The sequence below is a fragment of the Vollenhovia emeryi genome, unplaced genomic scaffold (assembly GCF_000949405.1).
Source record: "Vollenhovia emeryi isolate VEMERY1.0 unplaced genomic scaffold, V.emery_V1.0 DF939120.1, whole genome shotgun sequence".
Lineage (NCBI taxonomy): Eukaryota > Metazoa > Arthropoda > Insecta > Hymenoptera > Formicidae > Vollenhovia > Vollenhovia emeryi.
Window position 1 is genome coordinate 3,673,876 of NW_011967246.1, and position 21,142 is coordinate 3,695,017.

General features: G+C 44.2%; 1 protein-coding gene across 1 annotated transcript in view; it reads left to right on the forward strand.

The window, feature by feature from the left end:
* Positions 1 to 2,303: 2,303 nt before the first annotated feature.
* Positions 2,304 to 21,142, forward strand: part of LOC105570659 (serine/threonine-protein kinase NLK) — a gene marked incomplete at its 5' end in the record, with an annotated part of 50,024 nt that continues 31,185 nt past the window's right edge. Inside the window, 3 exons of the mRNA XM_012028050.1 lie at positions 2,304 to 2,612; positions 3,778 to 3,833; positions 20,579 to 20,685. Of these exons, the coding sequence (XP_011883440.1) occupies positions 2,304 to 2,612; positions 3,778 to 3,833; positions 20,579 to 20,685 (472 nt within the window). The remainder of the gene's footprint in view (positions 2,613 to 3,777; positions 3,834 to 20,578; positions 20,686 to 21,142) is intronic.

Consider the following 21,142-nt stretch of genomic DNA (forward strand, 5'->3'; position numbering starts at 1 on the left):
GTATCGTCAAGTAATTAGAATTTAATTAATTAATGTATATTTAACAGTTTACGTTCAATATTTCGAAATATTATTTATTTGAGCTTTCACACACACACACACACATACACACACACACACACACACACACACACACACACACACACACACACACACACACACACGCACACGGACTTGGCAGCTTTGCAAATATCATTAATTATAGTAAATAAATTAAATCGAAATACAAGAGCGTTAGTAGTGGCGACAATAATGATTAATGATAACAGATCTCGGTTATTCTTTGTCTTTCTTTTTCCGTTCGTTATTCTCGTTATAATGAGATAGGTACAGTTCTCGCGTTCTTATACGCTCTGTGCCAACGTTTTAATAAAACGATGAAGGATTTTCCCGGGATAAGTGAACGACGTTCGTCAATGCACTTTCTCCAGAGTCAAAAATTCGCGAACGCGACGACTTCCGCGATTTTTCGCTCCTTCGATTCGACTATCGCGAAATCGTGGCGATGGCGCAACAAACGGACCCGACCGGTTGGAAATACACACGAGTGGGACTTGGAGAGACGACACTCGAGATAATGGGCCCGTTTTGGCCCGTTCATCGACAGCCTCGTTTATTTTGTCGAGTCCCGGTCCATAAATGTGTCGCGCAAATCTACACGAGAGTCGGCCGTCTCGTGCGAAGGAATCGATTTAGCGTGCCATAACGAAGTTAACGACTTTGACCAGATTAGTGCGAGAGATTTGTCATTCCCGTTTACCTTACATAAAACCTTATATAAAACCGGTATAAAGCACGAATGTTCGAGGCGAACAACCGCCGAATGGCCGCGGCAATGATGCACACGAATTAATCAACAACAACAGTGATAATTCATGAATCGTGAAAAATTAACGGTAACTTCCTGCGTGTCATAGTAAATCACAAAATTATCAGTTTTAATGGTTTTAATTCAGAAACACGTTCCTAACTCCGTTTTGATTTCTACACGGAGAGAATTTTCTCTTAAAATTTATCCTGAAAATCATGTAATCGTGCACCGAGAACAATGTCCGATCCAATTACATAATAACAAACGGATGTATCCAATTAAATTGTATATTCGATGAAAAATATGATCGGTTTGTCAATCAAATTCCATCGATAACTGCATTTCATCGGATGTATCCATAATTTTATCGGAAAACGTAATCGGAAAAATGAACCATCGGAAACACTATTTAATAGATTTATCCGATGAAATTTTTTCCCACAATCAGCGTGGGACCACACGGCATTTCGAAGAATTTTATGAGAGTGTTTCGAAATTTTGTCATACTTTTTACATACTTAGTACACATTTTGCTAGTAAAATGTATGGTAAAATTTCCAAAGACTCTCATAAAGTTCTTCAAAATGCCACGATTACGTGAGTTTCGAATTTAAATTTTAAAAGAAAATTCTCCCCGTGTACCTCAAATTTTTATCGATTCACATAATTGCGTGTCTCGCGTTCGTAGAAAAGTTAATATTTCCATTGAAATCTAGAAACATATTTGTCCAAGTTATATTTTACATCGATAAGCGAATGTGATCATCGCAGGTCGCGAAATCGTTTTCGCCGCCCACCTTCCTTTCGTCCCCCTGCAAAAACGGGAATTACTTTATCTGTCTGCGCAGATGATATGGCACACGACCGAAAATGGGATTTCGGCAGCATCGGATACTCCATCATTCCCTCTCTCTAAATCCCCCTCCCCCCTTTCTCTCTCGCTCTCCCCGCCTCTCCCTTCGATTCTCGTGAATCGGAATCGTCGGTTTTGCGGTAACGACAACACTCGACAATGAAATCGAACCCGTAGCCGTAAACGGACTAATTGCTGGGATAATAATTATTCTCGGAACTGGCCTAGGGCGGGGAGAGGTCGAGGGGGAGAGAAAGGGATAGATTATCGCTCGCTTGTTTCCGGGGTTATCATCGACACGAGTTCCCGGACATTATTTAGCCGATCATTTGTCAATATTCCCCCGAATCCCTTCTCTTGAATTAAATTCGACCGATACACTATTCGCCTTTTCCTCAATTTTATATCATAATTATCATTGGAGCATAAGATGGAACGTGAGATGCTTTAAACTCGATTGCCTTTCTCCTCCTGCTTCATATGCGCGAACAACTTGACGTCTCTAAGATACTTTATTACACGTAATAGTGAATAAATGGTGTAATCTACTGTTATTCATGAATAACAATAAATAAAACGGAGGAACAAGGTAGCAAGATGAAGCGAAAAGAAAGGAGAGTTATTTACCGCCTGAAATAACACTATACGAAACTATATGATGGCTGTCCAATCGCTTTTCTCTGCAATAACGTTAATAGACCTACAGCAAATGCAGAGACATATTTCTTTTGCTGTCAAAATATATCCTTAGTTAGTTACATCGATCACCAATGCAAGAACATATTTGTAAATTTCGGTGTTGTTTCTGTGATTTCCAGGGCTGTCACCGATCCGAGGGATGGTAGGAGAGTAGCCTTAAAAAAACTGCCGAACGTCTTTCAAAGTCTCGTGAGCAGCAAGCGAGTCTTCAGGGAGCTGAAAATGCTTTGCTTCTTCAAACACGATAACGTGAGTGGTATTATATTTGTCGCGTCAGACGTGTGCGTGATCGATGAACGAGTACAGAGAAAGGCAAGAAAGTGCCAATAGGAACAAACGTCAAAGTAAAAAGGCTGTAATTCTGCCAATAATAAATGGAGCCGATATCGAGTTTCTGGCTTTCGAATGTTTCGTACACGATTACTTATCGCGCACCACTACTGTAATAATTATTACGCGATTGCACACAACAGTTGTCTCATACTTGCACTGACAATTCGCGAATCTTGCGTATCTCTTTTTTTATAATATAAATTTTAAAATCGACTGTTTCAGGTATTAACACACTGACAAAAAATGTTTTCAAACTAACAATAAGTAAATAGATTTACTTAAAATTATTTTTTTACTGAAGTAAATATTTATTCTATTTAAATAATATCAAATTTCAAGTAAATCTGTGTATTATATAAAGTAAATTAATTTAAATCATTAGATTTTCTACATTCAAATAAAGATTTCATGAGATATAGAATATTATTTATTAAACGAAATTATTGTCTTTGTTAAATAAGAAATCCAATTTTCTTCGCTGTGAAAATTACATCTTGATAAACATTTTACAGAATTAAACTAAAAATTTTTTAATTTAAAATGATCTGTTCTTTGTTACTTAATAAATACTTAAATTAAAGCAATGCATCTTTTAATTTGTTTACTAATTTTTTAATTTAAGTTAATAAGCTATTAGGAGCCATCTAATGAGTAATTTTTTTGAGTAAATTAATATTTTTTTATCAGTGCAGAGTTTTTAACATTCGCCCGTTTCTTTTGCTTAATACACTAGTTTTTACTATTTTATGATAATTATTTAGTAGGTGATTATTATTGTAATGATAAAATATCACGACGTAGATTTCGTTTCGTACGCCTCGTAGGCTGATGTACTATTTGGCATATCTAAATGAATACATAAGATTGATCGTATATAAATTGCACCGTGGGCGTCTCGGAAATTTCCGCGTTTTATTTCCCCGAGGACGAGACTGCGTCGTCCTCCCCGCTCGCAGCCTTCTGACTGCTGGACTTCCACTTTTTGCACGAAAAAACGCGGGATCAATCGCACCCTCTCTCTTGCCCTCTTTCGTCCAGTTCAAAGGACGGAACACTCAATCTCTTCCCGTCTCTTTTGCAGGTCCTCTCCGCGCTGGATATCCTTCAGCCGCCGCATCTGGACTTCTTCCAAGAGATGTATCCTTTTCTAAACGCTCGTACTCGAGGACACGCGGAAGATAAATCTCAGCATAGAGATTTCCGGACAGGTGAATTCTCCTATCGACGGTCGAGGTATTTCCCCCCCGCCCCGTTTTTTTTTACCGTTCTCGCGAAGCTCTCTCGAGTCTCCGGGTCGCGATCGAAACGGGTCGCGATAATTTCCCGAAGTGAAACGAATCCAATCTGAATCTAATTAATTTGCTCGATTTTAATCTAAAGTTTCGGGGTTGTCTTTAGTCCCCGGTGTGTTTGCGATGTTTCGATAGGGCGCTTCTCTCCCAGAGGTATTTCCACTCCCCCGCGAATTTTGCTGAATTCTTGCGGAAGAGTGTCGGCTCTCTCACGCAACGCTCGATCTCCCGGAACGAGCGTCTCGAACGACACGGAAACTTTTAATCGCCGGGCAATTAAAACTCGCGGCAGGTCACGAACGCGATTCTCCTCTCGAGTCCGCTCTCCAGAAAGAATCTTAAGAGAAACGGAACTTCTCTCCATCTCGAATCGCTGCTGTTCAAAAGATTCTATTTTCCAATCTATGCCCAAGAAAACCTTACTCCCTCCCAAGCCTTAATCTTCCCTCTATCTTTGTTTCATTCTGTATTCTTATCGACGAGATTTGGAAAAAAAATTAGTGAAGAGTCAAGATCGACGGATTATCTCCGCAAGAAAGCGGAGTTTTACAGCTTCCAAAAATACTTGATATTACCACTAGCAAATTGTGTTTCGCGAGAAATCGTATCCTATGAGAAAGACTCGTCCTCGTAGAAGCGGCAGACATTACGAGATAATTTTCCGGTCGACAGCAAAGCAGGAAGTTATTTCAGTAGCAAGAACAAAGCTCCCGTGGGATTGCTCGTCTCTTGGCGAGCGCGAGACCATTCAGCGCGGTCGCAATGATCGATCGATCGACGAGTCCTTAAGCGAACGGGATCCTCTCGGTCGATTTTGATAGACAGCGATAAATCAGTTTTCTCACGCGCGCGTTCTCCTTTTTCCTCCCTTTCTCCCTCTCTCTATCTCTCCCTGCCTCCCCTTTTCCTCCCATTCCCTCCCCCCCTCTCTCTCTCTTCCTAAAAGTTCTCGTTCACATTTTGCCGTATTTTGGGACCTACTAGGCCTTTTACCCTCCCCCTTTACCCGTGTAACTCATCGTTCTCCATGACTCAGCTGTTATATACACCACGATCATTCTTCCTCTATCTTTCCAGTTTCTTTCCACCTTCCTTTCCCTTTTTTTTTAATACTTGAGCTCATCCTGGCTTTTCACTGTTTGGCTGTGATAAGATCTACGAGATATTTCGCGATGGTCGTACCTACACGTACTCTTTTTATAGAGACCCGAAATGAGAGAGAGAGAGAGAGAGAGAGAGAGAGAGAGAGAGAGAGAGAGAGAGAGAGAGAGAGAGAAATATAAATGAAATAAATGAAAATATATCGGTCGGCTGGCTAGTCGCCACGGAGGCGTGCGCACACGTAATTAAATAAATAGATAAATCCATAAATAAATATAAGTGGATAACCAAGATAATAAATGATACCATAAATCCGTCGGTAAACAGACAGACGAATGAGTGTTTCGTTAATAAACAAACTGCGCGGCGCGCGCGCGTTGCGGATCGATAAATTTTTCGCAGCGCGCGGACGGGCATTAATTGCGCCGACAAATAAATAATCGGCGCGCAAATTGCGCGGTCGCGGACCTCCCCCCCCCCCCCCATCGACGGGCCACCGCTGACTTTTCGCCTGTCCCCTGCCCGTCCCCTGACCCCCGCAGGCGCTGTCCCCCGCGATTTAATTCCGCGGCCCCCGCCGTCGGCGATCGATTCTAATTTCGGCCCGCATGAAAAATTCAGCGCGGCTCCCCGGACGCCGGAGCTCGAAAGAGGGGGGAGCGTGGGGGAGGGGACATCAAATGAGACCGCCTAATTTCTAATTAAGGAGCGACTCCCGATTAGCTTGCGCGGCCACGAACACAGAAATCGCCGCCGACCGCAGCCGCCGATGGAACCGCGGCAGGGGCGGTGGGGGAGGCGAAAGAGATTACCAGCGATGTTGCCCAGCCCTCCTCCCACTAATATTGCATTTGCATCGCAATTACATCAGTGCCCCGTCATCAATGCCCCTCCGTGCATCTCTTTGCGTCTCGTATTGCGTTTGACACGCGTTCCCTTTCTAGCCATCTCTTATCCCCGATCCTAATCCCGTCATCCTAATTACCCTTCGGATCTCCGAGGCTTGGAAATTTCTTACTAGACGAAATCCGATATCCGTGTCAAAGCTGAAGTCACATGGAAAAAAGGGGGAAGACGGAGATTCGAAATTTCGGGTAAAAATCGATAAAAGGGGCGATGCGTTTTCTTAGAGCGAGTCTCACAAACGTCGGTCAACTGCTAACCTCAGGTTAATTGATTCTCTCCCTCTTCTTGGATTAATAAGATGGGAAAAGATAGGGAGTTGACTGAACTCGGGTTAACAGTTAACCGACGTTTGTGAAATCGGCCCTCAACGGTCGACCGCGACATCCTCCGTCCGGTTTCCAGTTGGAGACCCTCAGATTCCCTCGGAGTAGCGCACGGGTACGGTTTTTAATTGTTTATCGAGGGGGCGGGGGGGGGGACAGTTCCGGTGCCGATTGGACGGAGGCGGTCTCCATCCGGGACGGACGGCGAACGCCATGAATACGCCATGACAGGCGCCCGGGATGAGTTCGCTCGATGGTAATCACGTGTATTATTAATGCGCAAGCCGCAGCGCGCCATTGATACGTCGATAGTGCGCCATTAGCAGCGGCTGCGGTCGCCGACTGCACGCCACCCCATGCGTCTCCGCTGCATCCCCGTCGTCGTTCACAGTGTCGCGTGCAACTGATAACTGCAACTTCCCCGTAAAGGGTACACAGCCTCCCCCCCTCCCCCCCGCGACACCTGGAAATCGCCCCCTGATTCGCTCGTTCTTAATTTCCGCAATGACAACCGTCCGTCCGCCTCTCGGATTGCTGCCTCGCGACGTCGTCGTCAATGTCATGATTATCACTGTTGAGTGATATCACTAATTATCATTCGTTGTAATGTTGAAAAGCGCGCATGTACTCTTAAGGGGATGCTGGAGTGACTCTGCACTTTTGCACCTTCCTAACCTAAAAACTGTCAGTTCGCGGAAACATTTGTATAATATACAAATTAAATGGCTTACGTGTACAGATCGAAAGCAGCTCGCTATTCCGGCCAAATGAAAGAATAATACGGCATCATTGAAACTAAGTTTATAAGTCCAATAAGAAATAATAGTGAGCAACACATACATACAGTACATGTAGTATATGTGTTGCTCACTATTATTTTTTATTAGACTTACAAACATAGTTTCAGTGATATCATATTGTTCTTTAATTTAGCCGGAATAGCAAGCTGCTTTCGATCATCTGTACACGTGCCATTTAATTTGTGTATTACACAAATCTTTCCACGAAACAGACAGTTTTAAGTGCGAAAGGTGCGAAAGTGCAGAATCACTCCAGCATCCCCTTAATGGGTACGCGAACCGCGGCGCCGCTTGATAGTTCGCATTCCTTGCTCCGACTTGTGTTCGGACATCTTCGTACGTCTTTAGTCAGTCGCTATGAGAACTGTATAATATAGATCGGCTGTGCGCTTTAAACGTTCAACTAATTGGTGAAGTGCCAATTTGATTAATTTCATCAGTTTATCTTCATTTGAACTCTAAATCTCTCTTCGTTGCTTCGAGTTAAATAATTATTATATATATGTATATACAGGGTGTACTAAAACCACCGGATATCCTTTTAATCGTAGATTCCTTAGAAAATTTCGAAAGGAAAATTCTAAAAAAAAATGTCGAGACTATGATAGTTTTTAAATAATAAGCGATTATATTTCACAAATGACAGGTCTGAGATTTCGCGCGGTCAGGCACGGCGACATGACGAGTGATAAAAGTGTTCCTATGTGTTTCGCGAGCGAGCGGGAACCAAAGTCACCGTTTAACGGGACAGAAAATATTTGGGAAGACGATGATCCGGTTATTTTGAAAACTCGAGGATAAAGAGAGGCAGGAGATTAGATTGAATCTAACTGAAAATTCCAAGTTCACTCAGAATATCGGAGATCGACTAAATCGAAGGATATCAGTCTGATCAAGATGCTCATCATAGTGAACCACTCCCTTTTATTAATAAGACGTTACACAAAGTTAACAAAAGAAATGGTTAAAGATAACAAGAGGAACAATTAATTCGAGAATGAATCGTTAAGTTCTATTGTGAAAGTTGTCACTATGCTAAAAAGGGCGATATTCGTAGGAACACCTTTATCACTTGTCGTGCCGCCGTACCTGAGCGCGCGAAATCTCAGGCCTGTCATTTGTGAAATGTAATCGCTTATTATTTAAAAACTATTATAGCCTCGACATTTTTGTATTAGAATTTTTGTCTTGAAAGTTTCTAAGGAATTTATGATTAAAAGGATATCTGGTGGTTTCAGTACACCCTGTATATGTGTGTGTATACGTACACACATGCACTCACATTGACACGCACACACACGCGCGCGCGCGAATCCTTTATAATAAAACTCCTGTTCACGCAGCGACCACAAGCTCAATCAATTCTATTCCACGTGCGAATAAGCATTTTTCCAACAATCACCATATTATAGGAAAGATTTGGAGGAAGAGAGGCTGAGGGTGGGTAGGATGGTCGAAGCCGAAGCAAGGAAGCGTAAACGTGAACCCAAGTCTGATGGTTAAAGTCCGGTGTTGATAACTAAATAAAACATGATATAATCATACAAGTTTAATACATTATGATAACGCGATGCATTAAATTAATTGACATCAATAATTCATGTTGTAGCAGTAAATGTATAATTCACGTCAAATTACGGTGACGAGGTATCAACCGACGTATTATTGCTCTAATACGCGTCATTATTGTTAATAAAATATCTTCTACGGGCCTTTCCTTATGCAATCCCGAGCGAACGACGACACCGCAATTTTACGTTGTTCGGAGGAAGAGGCGCGCGCGAAAGCTCCAACTCAGATCTTCTCGCGACCAGGGTAAGGTGACCAGATGCGGATCACAAGTTTAACGAATCGCTAACAAGCAACATAAAAACACGTCGATGCCTTTTATGATATCGACAATATAGCGTAAAGTTGTAAATATATAAAAGAGCAAAATTTAAGTGAATTACTTTAAAATAAGGTACTCACCAGATTTGTGATCCGCATTTTGCCACCTTACCCTAACATGTTCTCCGCGCGCGGGTCGAGAGCGCGCGCGAACGGTAAAACCCACCCGAGGCGATCGCGATCGATTTGATCCGCGCGAGAGGTGCATAGGCGGTTGCATCCGTCGCGCCGAGCGACGTGGGTTCGATTACACGTTAATAGCGTGTAATTTTTTCGCCGCGCGCGTAGAGGAGGCGACGGCGATACGAACGAGAGGGAAGGAGGGCCCGCACGGCCGTTCTCCAGTCTCGCCGGCATCCGCCCGTATCGGAGAAAAACGATACGACGGGCAGACGTTTCAGTCCCCGCCGGGCTCATTGTCGCACGCGTGCTCAACGAGCGTGCGGGTTATCGTTGCGACGATTAGATCACTCGAATTTCACGCAATTTCCATCGGTACTTATGAATTTTTAAGCAGGTACGGCGACACGATTTCGCCTCGCTCCGAAATGCACAGAGCTCGCCTCGATTTTGAGCCGTCGTAAAGTGTCCTCGTTGTTGTTGGAAAGAAAAAAGAAAAACGGGCTCGCTCTCTCTCTCTCTCTCTCTCTCTCTCTCTCTCTCTCTCGCTCTCTCTAATTAGAGAATCAGAGAGTTGACGGGAGCGCGACTTTTACTCGCGGTCCCACGGCCGCTCTTTCGGCTCGCGGGAAAAGCTGAGCTTTTCCTCGAGCTCGAACTCCGTCGGGGGTTTTAATTGCACGCGAGACCGGTTACGTCGAGCTCGAGTTTGACGGTTTGATCTAAGTTCTCGGTGGCCGCAAACTAATTTCGCTTCTCCTCCCTAGCGCGGGGGTGCGGGGGGAAGGGGCTCTTTGTCTTCCGAGTCAACAAGTCCTCGCGCAGAGGAACCCTGGAATACGCGAGGAAACTCTACCCTCGTATATCCCCAGCTTTCGTATTTTCGCGCGGTCATTGAGGCCCGGCCTTAATAATTAATCGGCGCGCATTTCCGATATCGCGATTTCTCGCTTTCGCATTAAATCCCCGGGCAGCCGACTTTCATTTTTTTTCAAATCCCATTACAGCACCCTCCGTCCCGCGGACGGAATAAATTTGCAGTCTATCTCGCCATTTAACTGTATTTGTTATCGCGTTTATTTTTATTTTTACGTTTACCGTTCGGAATATAATAAATTTATTATTCGTCCCACGTTCAACGCGTATCGTGAATGTCCAGGTGCGTTTATCCGATATGTTTTTTCGATAGATAAAAAAAATCAGTTTACTTATTCTCATATTATATATAAATTAATGTAAAGGTGTACTATACATCATAGATTTTTATGCTCATATTGAATTGTTGCGTTTAATAATTTCTGCCACATTAAAAAAATGTTCCTCTTTTTAATCGTGGATTTTTAATGCTGAAGAGATCGAGCGTCTCCACAAACGTTTCTTGTGCAAATAATTATTCTCGCGCGCCACAATTTAAATACAATTGACCGATAAACTCTCCTTGTCTCTTTCGCGATTCTGCAGGACGGGAATATGGCAGTTCCACACGGTTTTTTTTCAGCGAATATTAGCTGCACCATTACATCCTGCCGCCTACCTTTAATCCATTAACGACACGCCACTCGCGCGCGGCTGTTGTTATGTTAATGTACCGATGTTTTTCACGGTATCCAACGTGTTTGATCACTGTAACGTTCACGGGAAACGATTGCGCGAGTACCTGATTTCAACCGGAAATGAATATCTTTGCGTGATCGAACGCATCGAAAAGTATTACTGTTTTAATAGATTTAAATCTCTTGTCTCGCGGAAAACATTTGTGTGTGTAACTTGAGAGTGAGAGAAAGAGACATTTCGAAATGTAGTTATTTTAGATTACAAAGTCATAACCAAATGAAATATAAGATCGAAAGTGGAAGCTAATACTTCATTATGTGAAATATCAATAAAGATAACAATATAACATAGAAATACAATGTGAAATGAAATAAAGATAAAATAGCTAAGAAAATATCAGGTAATGGAAGTAAATGCTTGCAATGAAAATTTACAATTTTGTGAACGCGAACATTCAATTTTTACTTCGTAGAAAACTTGCTCGTAATTATTCTTGTCGCGACTTTCCTTTTCTCTGCGCGCCGCTCCAAAGTTATAAGGACACTTTGGGGAAATATTGTTTCTCCCAAAATGTTTCTCGCGCTATCGTCATTTAATCGTGCAAAATAGCTTGGGCCAGATACAGTTGAATATGGGATGCATATTTACATCGAGCACATCTCCCGGGGGTCCGTGCACGTTTTTCCGGCCAAGTCTTTAAGAAGCTCGGAGCTTCGAGCGTCCATGCCGCCGCGTCTCGAGTTTCGAATGCGCGTTGGCGGTTGCATCACATTGCACACGCCACGACCTCCCACGTCTCGCTCGGGAGAATACGCGGCGGGAAATCGCCGAGGAAAATCGGAGGCGAGCGGGCGAGCGAGCGAGTGAACGAACGGGTGAGAACGAAAAACGCTTCTCATCGACCTGGATAGGTTCCGGCGCGGAAAAAGAGTTTCCGGCGGGAACGAGGCACGTTCGAGCGAGGCTCAGCTCTGCTCGCGTCATCTCGCATTGTCTCCTCGCGATAATCGCGAGATCGGCGCTCGCTCGCCATCGCCCGCGTCCCAAAAACGGGGCCGTCCTATTTCCTGAAAATTACGGAGACTCCTTGTCGCGCGAAGATAAACGGAGTCGACGGTGATGCAATAAATCGCAAGTAATAACTCGGCGTCTCGCTCGTCGTTGCGCTCGCGCATTCAAATCAATCGGACGTCCTCGCGCGCTATCGACTCACGATTTCAATTTTCGATCGGCGCGGCATCAGCTGTCATCGGTCGATTATATCGACCCTACTCGGGCCGATCTTCCAGCACGCGCGCAATTAACTCGGCGACACGTTGACGGCGCTGACGTTTCCGTTCCTTGCGGCATCGGCAGAGTCGGTTTACGCTGTTTATTAACGAATGGATATCCGGCGGTGCGCGCGGAGGCGTCTCTCCGTCTCTTTTCTCCCGCCGGAAAAACGCGAATCACACGCACACGCGCGCGTGGGCACGCACGCGCGGGTTCCCACGCCGTTATCCACTTGCGAAAGAGGGACTGTAGCTCCGACGTGTTGGAAATCGCATCGGCAAGTGGGAAAAAGTGACGGGAGCCCGTTCTTCTGCTTCTCAAAATTTCCCATTTACATAATTTCTATTTCTCGCTTGTACTTAAAGGAGGGGGGGGGGAGGAGTTTAACTTATCGAATTTTACAACGACGTTTTATTTAAATAAATCGTGCGCGCGCGAGTTGACCGTAATATTACAAAGGTACGTCGAGGGTCCAAGATTTTTTCTTAAATCCGCGAATTTGAGCGAAACGCCAGAAAGCGCGATATGATTCAACATTCTTTTTGACGCTCTCCCATCTAACGCGGAACGTGAATAATTTTATGTCTCCCCTTTGACGGTCCCTTTTTACGCGGGTATTCCCTTTGAGTATCGATGCGCGGTATTTAGAACGCGCGCTATTAATGAGGGCACTTTGTAGCGTGCGCGGCACGATGTTAAATGATAAAGCCACGCATGCAAATATTGCGAGCAAGAAACTGTACAAAAAAACAACTGTCGGCTTCTTTCGATTAATCCCATATAATTGTATTTATCAATTATTCCAATAATACGATCCCAATTTTATTCATTTATTTAATCTCCGTACAGAGAGAGAGAGAGAGAATCAGAATCATTATTTATTATTTATTACACGCTCTGGGACAAGTCGTGAGAGCAAAAGTTACATAAAAGTAAAACTGTGAGTGAGTATGCATATGAGAAATATTTGGAAATGAGAAAGTAAAAAGGAATAAAAATAAGTGTAGTATTTAAATATAGAACAGAAATTATTTAGAACGGAGATTGAACTACGATTAACACGGTGTGCAAGTTGGCATTCCACGTACAAGTCAGTAACGAAAGAGAGAGAGAGAGAGAGGGGGGGGATCAGAAATTAATGAACGGATAATTTGGGAGGTCGGGCTTTCACGGCGCTGAAAGGCTCGAAGGCGATTTTCCCGGCTCGATTCAAACGATTCATTTTTTTAAATAAACGGCTCGGCTGCTGGCGCGGACGTTTCTTTTTTTTTGTCGTCTCGTCTGGAATATCTCGACGATCGACGAGCGCTGTATAAGAGGCCGTCGTGACGCTGTGAAAGCAAGAGAGAGAGAGAGAGAGAAAAGCAGGACTTTATTGATTATCCGCGGTCAGACGTTGTGAACGACGCTTAAGGCGACGTCGGGACAGCGCAGGACGATATCGCGTTTTAAGGATCCCTAAACCAAATTTGTCCAATCTGGCGAAACCGGTGGCGCATTCGTGCATCGATCCAAAAATTCGCCGGTTTTTTATTTTCGTCTGTACGCGACTCTCCACCGATGCAAAGAGAAACTTCCCGTTCGAACCGGGGCCTTGTTCTCGAAAAATATCGCGTACCATATTTCGTGAATGTCACCAGAATATTATACTTAATTAAGTATAATATTCTGGTGCATTCATGCAATATCGTGTGCGATATTTTTCGAGAATGAGGCCCCTTTATCGCGTGGCACATGATCAATTTTACGGACTAATTACGAGCTACGTCGGAACTTGTCGGAAATGAAAAAAAAGAAAGAGAGAGAGAGAGATGGGCGATGCCGCGCGTGAATTCGTGATTTAATTCAATTTCGTCGAATCTGAAATATGAGAATTTCACTCCTGGTTTCGTATTTCCGAGATTGATTGCAGCTTCTTCGAGACGTATTGGGTATCGCGCTCTCTCCGTGCATATCGATCGCATCCGGCGTTTTCGGCCGGTCCGTGGAGGGTCCTTTGTTCGCCATTCACCACTCGTTTCTTTCCATTTCCTCCATTCTTTTCTCGCTTGGCACGCGCACGTGAAATTTTATCGAGTAGCTGTCGTGCTGAGTCGAATCGTTAGAACCCGGTTACACGAATGAGAGATTGACAGAGAGAGGTAATTAGCTCTGAATAATCAGCTAATTAAAAACCGCGTTATCTCCCAACTAAATGGCAGGTTCAGTGTTTCTGCGATGGTGTATTACAGTATTCTCCGATCTGTCAATTTTCGTCCTGACGTTTTTAATTTGCGATTATTGCAAAAATTAATTTATTTTACCGATACAGCGAGTTGAAAACTTTACGAGCGTGATAACGGAAATTCATAAATTGCCAACCGCACATTTCATAAATTTAGATATTTCACGAAAGAAATGAAAATTCGGCGGGAAATTGCTTTTACCGAATAACGAGAGGAGGAAAGGTTTCTAGCGACGTTTATTTATTTTTCTATAAAAAAATTCTCCGCTTCTAAGAAGGACCCGATTAAACTGATCGATATCGTTTACCTCTCGTCATCCTATTTTCGTCTAAACTCCATATTTTGCGCATTTCACTGGCACAAATTTTGCACTGTATCCGCGTACCCCCGTGGAAAACGAGGTCGATCGCATTTCCTGGCCTGGTTTTGCTTGATCAAAAATATCGGGGAAGAAATATAGAGGATCGTTACTCTTTCGGGATCGTTCACGTTTTTACGACGCCGCGAGAAACGTCCCGATTCGATTCCCGGTGCGTATCGGACGTCCCGAGGAAACGGGGCCGCTGACGAAGTCCTGCGGTCCCGGCGGAGGACGCTTTTAATTTAGAGGCCTCGGATTCCGCGTCGCGACGGATTTATCGTCGGTATCCTTTCCTCGAATGCAGATACCCCGGCGCGGAAATCGACGTGAGCGCCGAATCCTGAGACACGAAATGGCGATTGAATGGAACACGCGAGGCAGTTTATCTCGTCGCGTTTGCTAAATATACACCGCGACTCGAAATTTATACCGGGTGTCCACGTCGCGGATCCTCGGCGAGATTCATCGCGAAAGTATTTAAATGTATGCAAAATCGGGAGTGAGCGCCGACTCCCGCGGGAGGGAGCCTGGAAGGAAAAGTCGCGGAAACTTATTCTGTATGCACCACTCCTGATTTTTAAACGGGGTACGTCACGCTGCAGATATAATTAATCGCTCGCTGCGGCCCGTTTACGCAAGGCGCTATCGTTCTTTTCGAAATCATGCGAAATATTATCTCAAAAATTAGTATCGCTCGCGTAGATTTCGAGTGCAGACAACACGTGCTCGCGTGAGTAGACGAGCCGGGTCCAGGTATTACACTGTACAAAAAAAGTATGCAAAATTACGTACATAATAAGATTGTGCTATCAATAACGGAAATATATAAGTTTACGTACTCAAAAAATTTTTTCTTACTCTTTGTTGTGTAAGTACTTGTTTATACATGACGGAACATTATAAGAGATTGTAAAATTTACACAATTAAAAGCAGTTTACTTATTATACAAGGTAACAATTTTACCTATAAGGTGTATGTAAATATACGCCTTTAATAGATGGTCCCAATATTACCCACTATAATAATTGTAATTTTACATGTAATTTTTTACAGTGTAGCCCATCGCGAAATTTGCTTTTAAAATAATTTGAGATATTTATTATCTAACGAATGCGTTTTAAATCGACGCAGTTAAGTATTTACACCTTAATTATAATAATAATGGACACGGATTGAGTTTTGTCGGTTGTTACATTAAAAAGCCTCATTTTAAATAACTTCAAATTAAGTAGTAATTATTTAGGGACTACGGTATATATTATTTGAAGCAAATACGTGTCCTTTTCGACAAAGTCGCGCGAAAGCAAAACCGAACTCGAACTCGAGTTTCTGTTCGGATGACGTAAACTCTCTTTCAAATCGATGCAACATAAGTTTGCGCCTTTTTCGAGCAGCGCGAGGAAACGGTATCGCCGAGAGCTCTCTCCCTCTCCCTCGCTCTCTCTCTCTCTCTTTCTCTCTGGATGTTCCGAAGTCGTTCGCGCGAGTCGAGTTCGAACTCGGTTGACCGGTCGGACGAGCCGGATCGGCCTTGCTCGAACACCTCGGAGTCCAAGTCTTCATCATCGTCTTCAGCTTCATCCTCATCCTTTTCGTTGGCCACTTCTTTGTCATCCAGTCTGGCCGACAAAGAATCTAAAGGGGTGTCGGTGATATTCATCCCCGAGGGTTTCGGAAACTCTAGAGATGTGCGACCAGCTTCCATTCAACATCTGTCCGAATTTTAATTTGCGGTCCGGACACGAAGATGGGTCGAAAGCGCGCGAAGTTCCGATGAATGACGCAACCTCCGCCGTGGTTTACGCCAAAACTACGATTCCACTTTTATATCCGGAGGGATTTGTCGTTAAAAAAAAATACATCACAGTAGAGACGCGTATCTTTTCGCCCTCCTCGTCGTCTCCCCACGAGTCTCGTGGCCCATTCGCGAGAGATATGGGACTCCCAGCATATCCAGAGTCCTCCAGATTCTTCTTCCTTGGACCGGTACCGGATGAGAGAGCGATGAGGGGGAACGAAGGGGGAGGGAGGAGAGATAGGAAAGGTACGAAGGGGAAGGGAAGACGGTAGAAAACGGCAGGATACTCCGCTCGCTCGGCGCGGCGCGGCGCGGAGCAGAGAGCCGGCAGAGAGATGATGCTAGGGGCAACTCTCGCTTTGTCCAGGAACCGGTCGACGTGCCTACCAGGAGGCAGGCAGGCAAGCAGCCAGGCAGGCAGGTACGCATCGATCCGCCAATCGTGCGGCGGTGCTTTAAGCATGCTGCACAACGCCGACAACGACCCGAGAGCTTTCCGGGGAAAGTGTCCCCGAAATGTGAGGTGCCAATCCAACTCGGTTTTGTTTCTTTTTCTTTGTATTTTCCAACGTTGGCGCATACCGTTGTACTTCCATGTATCCTCACGTGGGACATTTGCACGCGCCCGCTTTTATCGCAATACTGATTTTTTTTAACGGCGGATTCTTCATTATCAGGTTTTCGATAGAGGAGTCGATCTTGTTCTTTCTCTCCACGAAAATGTCTAGACGTCGCTATCGGATTCCGAAGAAATTGGCGCCTCGAATGCCTCCGTTCTGGGAGAAACACTCTCCACGTCGATGCTTCTAATTCGATCTCTGGAGTTCGAGAAATGTATCCGGCGCGCAAAGTCCTCGGCTATTGTCTCTCACGTTCTCGCTTTTATGGTGGATCACAAAAAGGACAATCATTCCTTCTTCTTATCGATAGTAGAGAAGATTTTTATGACTTCTGCTGAAGAAAAAGGGTCGTGGACGAGGGGTAAACTGCTGACCAAAATCATGTGCACCAATGCCTACTAATGCCCGGTGGGCATTGCTTTAACTCATTATCTTATTTAATCTTTATCTTGTTTCATCTTATTATATCTTCATAATGCCCCAGCAAGGCCTGATGCCCCAAAAATGCCTAGTAATATCTAGTAATGCCCAGTAATGCTGCAAATCTGTACACTACGATGCCCGTGGCGATTTAATTACCCCCCGGTCGTGAGGAAAGATCGCGCAAATGATATAGGAAAGTTCTTTTCACCACTATTTTGCTTTTTACCAAACTCTGACGCTGAACTGAGAATTTCAATTTAGATTTGTCGAATACTTCTGCGCCAATTAGAACAGGGAGGGAATATTCAGTTTTCCTTTTACTTTTTAACGAGTTACTGTTCGGATCAGAATTGAAAGAAAGCACGGAGTCGAAAATTTACCCCCCTCAGCGTCCGTGGCATGATTTTCCTGGCGAGATCTCGCGGTTGTTTGCGTCGGAAGGCATGCACTAGCGGAAGGCTATCAATCATGCCCTGAAACAGCAATAGAGACGTTACGACGTAGCGAGGAGATATCGTATTCCTGTAAACGCAAAGTTCAATTCAAAATGGGGCACTCGAGATAAATCGCTTTTTGCTACACGGATTTCTTTTTATACGGCAAGAGATGCGGAATCTTACGTTACTTCAGATAAAGTTGCTCTAGTGAGCAATATATTGTAAATTTTTTATGTTTGACAGATAACGTACGGAGCATAGAATTTCTCCCGTCTCTTTAAATAAAATATCCCCGGCATAAATTAGATTGCATATTAGATGGATTTTCCGTGCGTATATGACGAACAGCGCTACTTTAATAAGACACTTCACATCGGACTAGGAAAAAAATATTATATAATATAAAAATTATAAAATTCGCTTCAACGACGCGGAAGGTACAACTTCTTATTTTCTGTCGCGAAGCTTGCCTCATAAAATTTCAAACTCTCGCTCTCTCTGCATTCTTTTCTTTAACTATTTACAAGATATATATTTTATAGAAAACCAAAGTGCGATATAAAAATTATTTCGATTGCTCGCAATTCGAAAGCTATCGACGTTACTGTGGCGAAACAAATAGCTCTTTTTGTATTTGTTATCGCTGTATGCCTTAGTTGCGGTACAATATCCCGCGTATCCCTCTCAACGCTTTAATTATCAAACGGTAATTATGCGTCACGAACACTATGGACTGCACAGTGCCCTACCCCATTTCGCATCGCGAAATCGAAACGTCGAGCTCCTGATAATTCAAAGGGGGCCGTTCTCTTCGGTCTTTGATCGCGATTGATCGAACGGAGCTTCGGCCTGGCTGCGCGCGGTGCAAGAGCACGGCCTCTCGAAACAATACTTTTAGACAATGGATAACTCGACGCGGCGGAATATAAGAAACGCGGGAATAATTTTATCGCGCGTGCCTACGAAACGCTGCAAAGTCGCAAAAGTTACAATCTTAAATCCCGAGGTTCTCTAGGTTCTGTTCCGAAGCCAGTTTGAGCTCTCGCAATCTCTCTCTCTTTTCCTCTTTCTCTCTCCCTCTCCCCCTCCCGACTTGCATACCGCGTCAGGTTCGCGCCAGGGCAGCCTCTACCTGCATTCCAATCTACCCGGTCGACCTCATTCCGCCATTATACTATTTCGTTCGGTCTCTCTCTCTCTCGTTCTCTGTTATCTCGCGTTCCCTCGGCCATCGTCTCTCGCGCGCTTGCTCGCGCGAGAGCGAGTTTTCGGGACCGAATTATGTCAGACGACGTCGCGCCCCCGTCCCTGACATTGCGCTCCCGATTCGAGATCGAGCCTTCGATATTTTCACGGCTGTCTGAGCCACGACGAGTTGCGTGGGACCCAGCGTGACTCTCTGTACGATCGTTCATATTTTACGTCGGGAAGAAAAAGTAATGGTCAGTCACGAGGTCACGTACAGATCAAAAGAATTCGATTTTTTTACGACAATCCCAAGTTCCTTAGTTGGACGTTCTTAAGAGGGAAAGGAACCTTCCGCCGTGATTAACGACGTAAAGATGAGGCCAACGAAGAAGCGCCGAGTTACTCGATTATTGACTTTTGGCGCCTTTTTTTATTGGCCTCGACATAAATTTTTCCGACGCTATCTCAAGTCTCTCTAGCGGTAGCGATCAGCCATAATGGACCCTCTCCCTCTCTCCCTGTCTCCCTGTCTCTCCCGGCATTATGACATCGACAATCGTATTCATTACGGCCGATTCGATCACTGTCAGCGGCGGGCAAGTAGATACCATCGAGAGCCGTATATCGATATTCATTATCTATTACGTTATCCCGGGCGATCGGGTGCTCGGTCATTCGCCAAATGCATTCGTATACGCCATAAATCAAGCGCTGCGAAAATATTAACTCTCTCGACCGCACACGTGACACGGATATTTCACGATGAAGCGATCGCACGCGTGTTACTTTACACCGCGTTACAGCGCGATTGCAGTTTTACCTCGGACGTTGATGGATCGGTATAACTCGGTGACGGATTGTTCGCTCGGTGGCTGTTGTTTCGATAAAAATTCTCCCTTTTCAGAAGGCCGGCCGATCATTATTATTTTACCTCGCGACAATTAAGCGGACAATGAAATATTATTCGGGCGGTGGGGAAATATAAAAATCATTCGGTAATGAAGCGTACAGCTGTGTGGCGTGTGTGCGCAATAATAATAATAATAATAATAAGATCAATATTATCCGTGATATTCATGATAAACATCGATAAGGTAATTATTAACCGCGGGATAAAATGACAACAACACGGCTAAATTTACTTTAATATATTAATTAATGTTCCAATTAATATTCCGAAAACATCGCAGACACACAGTTTCATATTTTATCTCGAATATGAAAATTAGTGTCGGCATAATTAAGTGTCAACGAACACCTTCGTTTTATTTCGCGCGGACATTCGGGCGTCTAAATTGCAACCCCCGTCGAAGTTCGGGGCCTATGCACTCGCGACGTTATCGAGAGGTTTACGCTCGGCGCGTCAAAAGAGAAATTGCAGGGTTATTAAGGGGGTACTAAATGAAGTCGTTGCGTGCGAAATTAGTCGACCCGTCCCACGGGCGCGACGTAACGATACGGAAAGGAGAATCACCTGTTAATTGCTGGCCGCTGGTGTGCAGCGTGCGACACGACTTGGCGATAATACGTGCGATCATAATCGATAAATTCCTTAACGAGCCACCCAACAGATACGTGATCACCGAGCTGCTCCAGAGCGACTTGCACAAAATCATCGTGAGCCCACAACATCTCAGCCCGGACCACATCAAGGTCTTCCTTTATCAGATCCTACGAGGTGAGTAACAGTGGCTTTAACGCGTTCCTTTTATTGCGCGTGTAATGACACGAACGGGAATTTCTTTGAAACGAAGTGGACGACGAGCGAAGGCGTGCCATTTGATGCTTTTCAAGTTTATAGCAGCGTATTTAAACGTAACGATATACAGGGTGTTCCAGGAGGAGAGGTCAATATTCCGGGAGGTGGTAGTGTCGGTCGTTTTGAACAAAAACGTTCACATGAATATACGTCCCATTCCCCACTGTTTCCGAGATAGAGCTACTTGAATGCACAGTTGCAAAATTACTGACAAGAAAGAAATACTACGTGCTATTTCTAATATTTATTGTTCGGGCGATGCATTTTTTACAGATCGTAATAAATTTTCCAAAACTCCACCGTTAACAACAATACATTTCTCAACTCTTGTGTGAACCTGGGACACCCTGTATACGCGTATAAGTGTACATATACG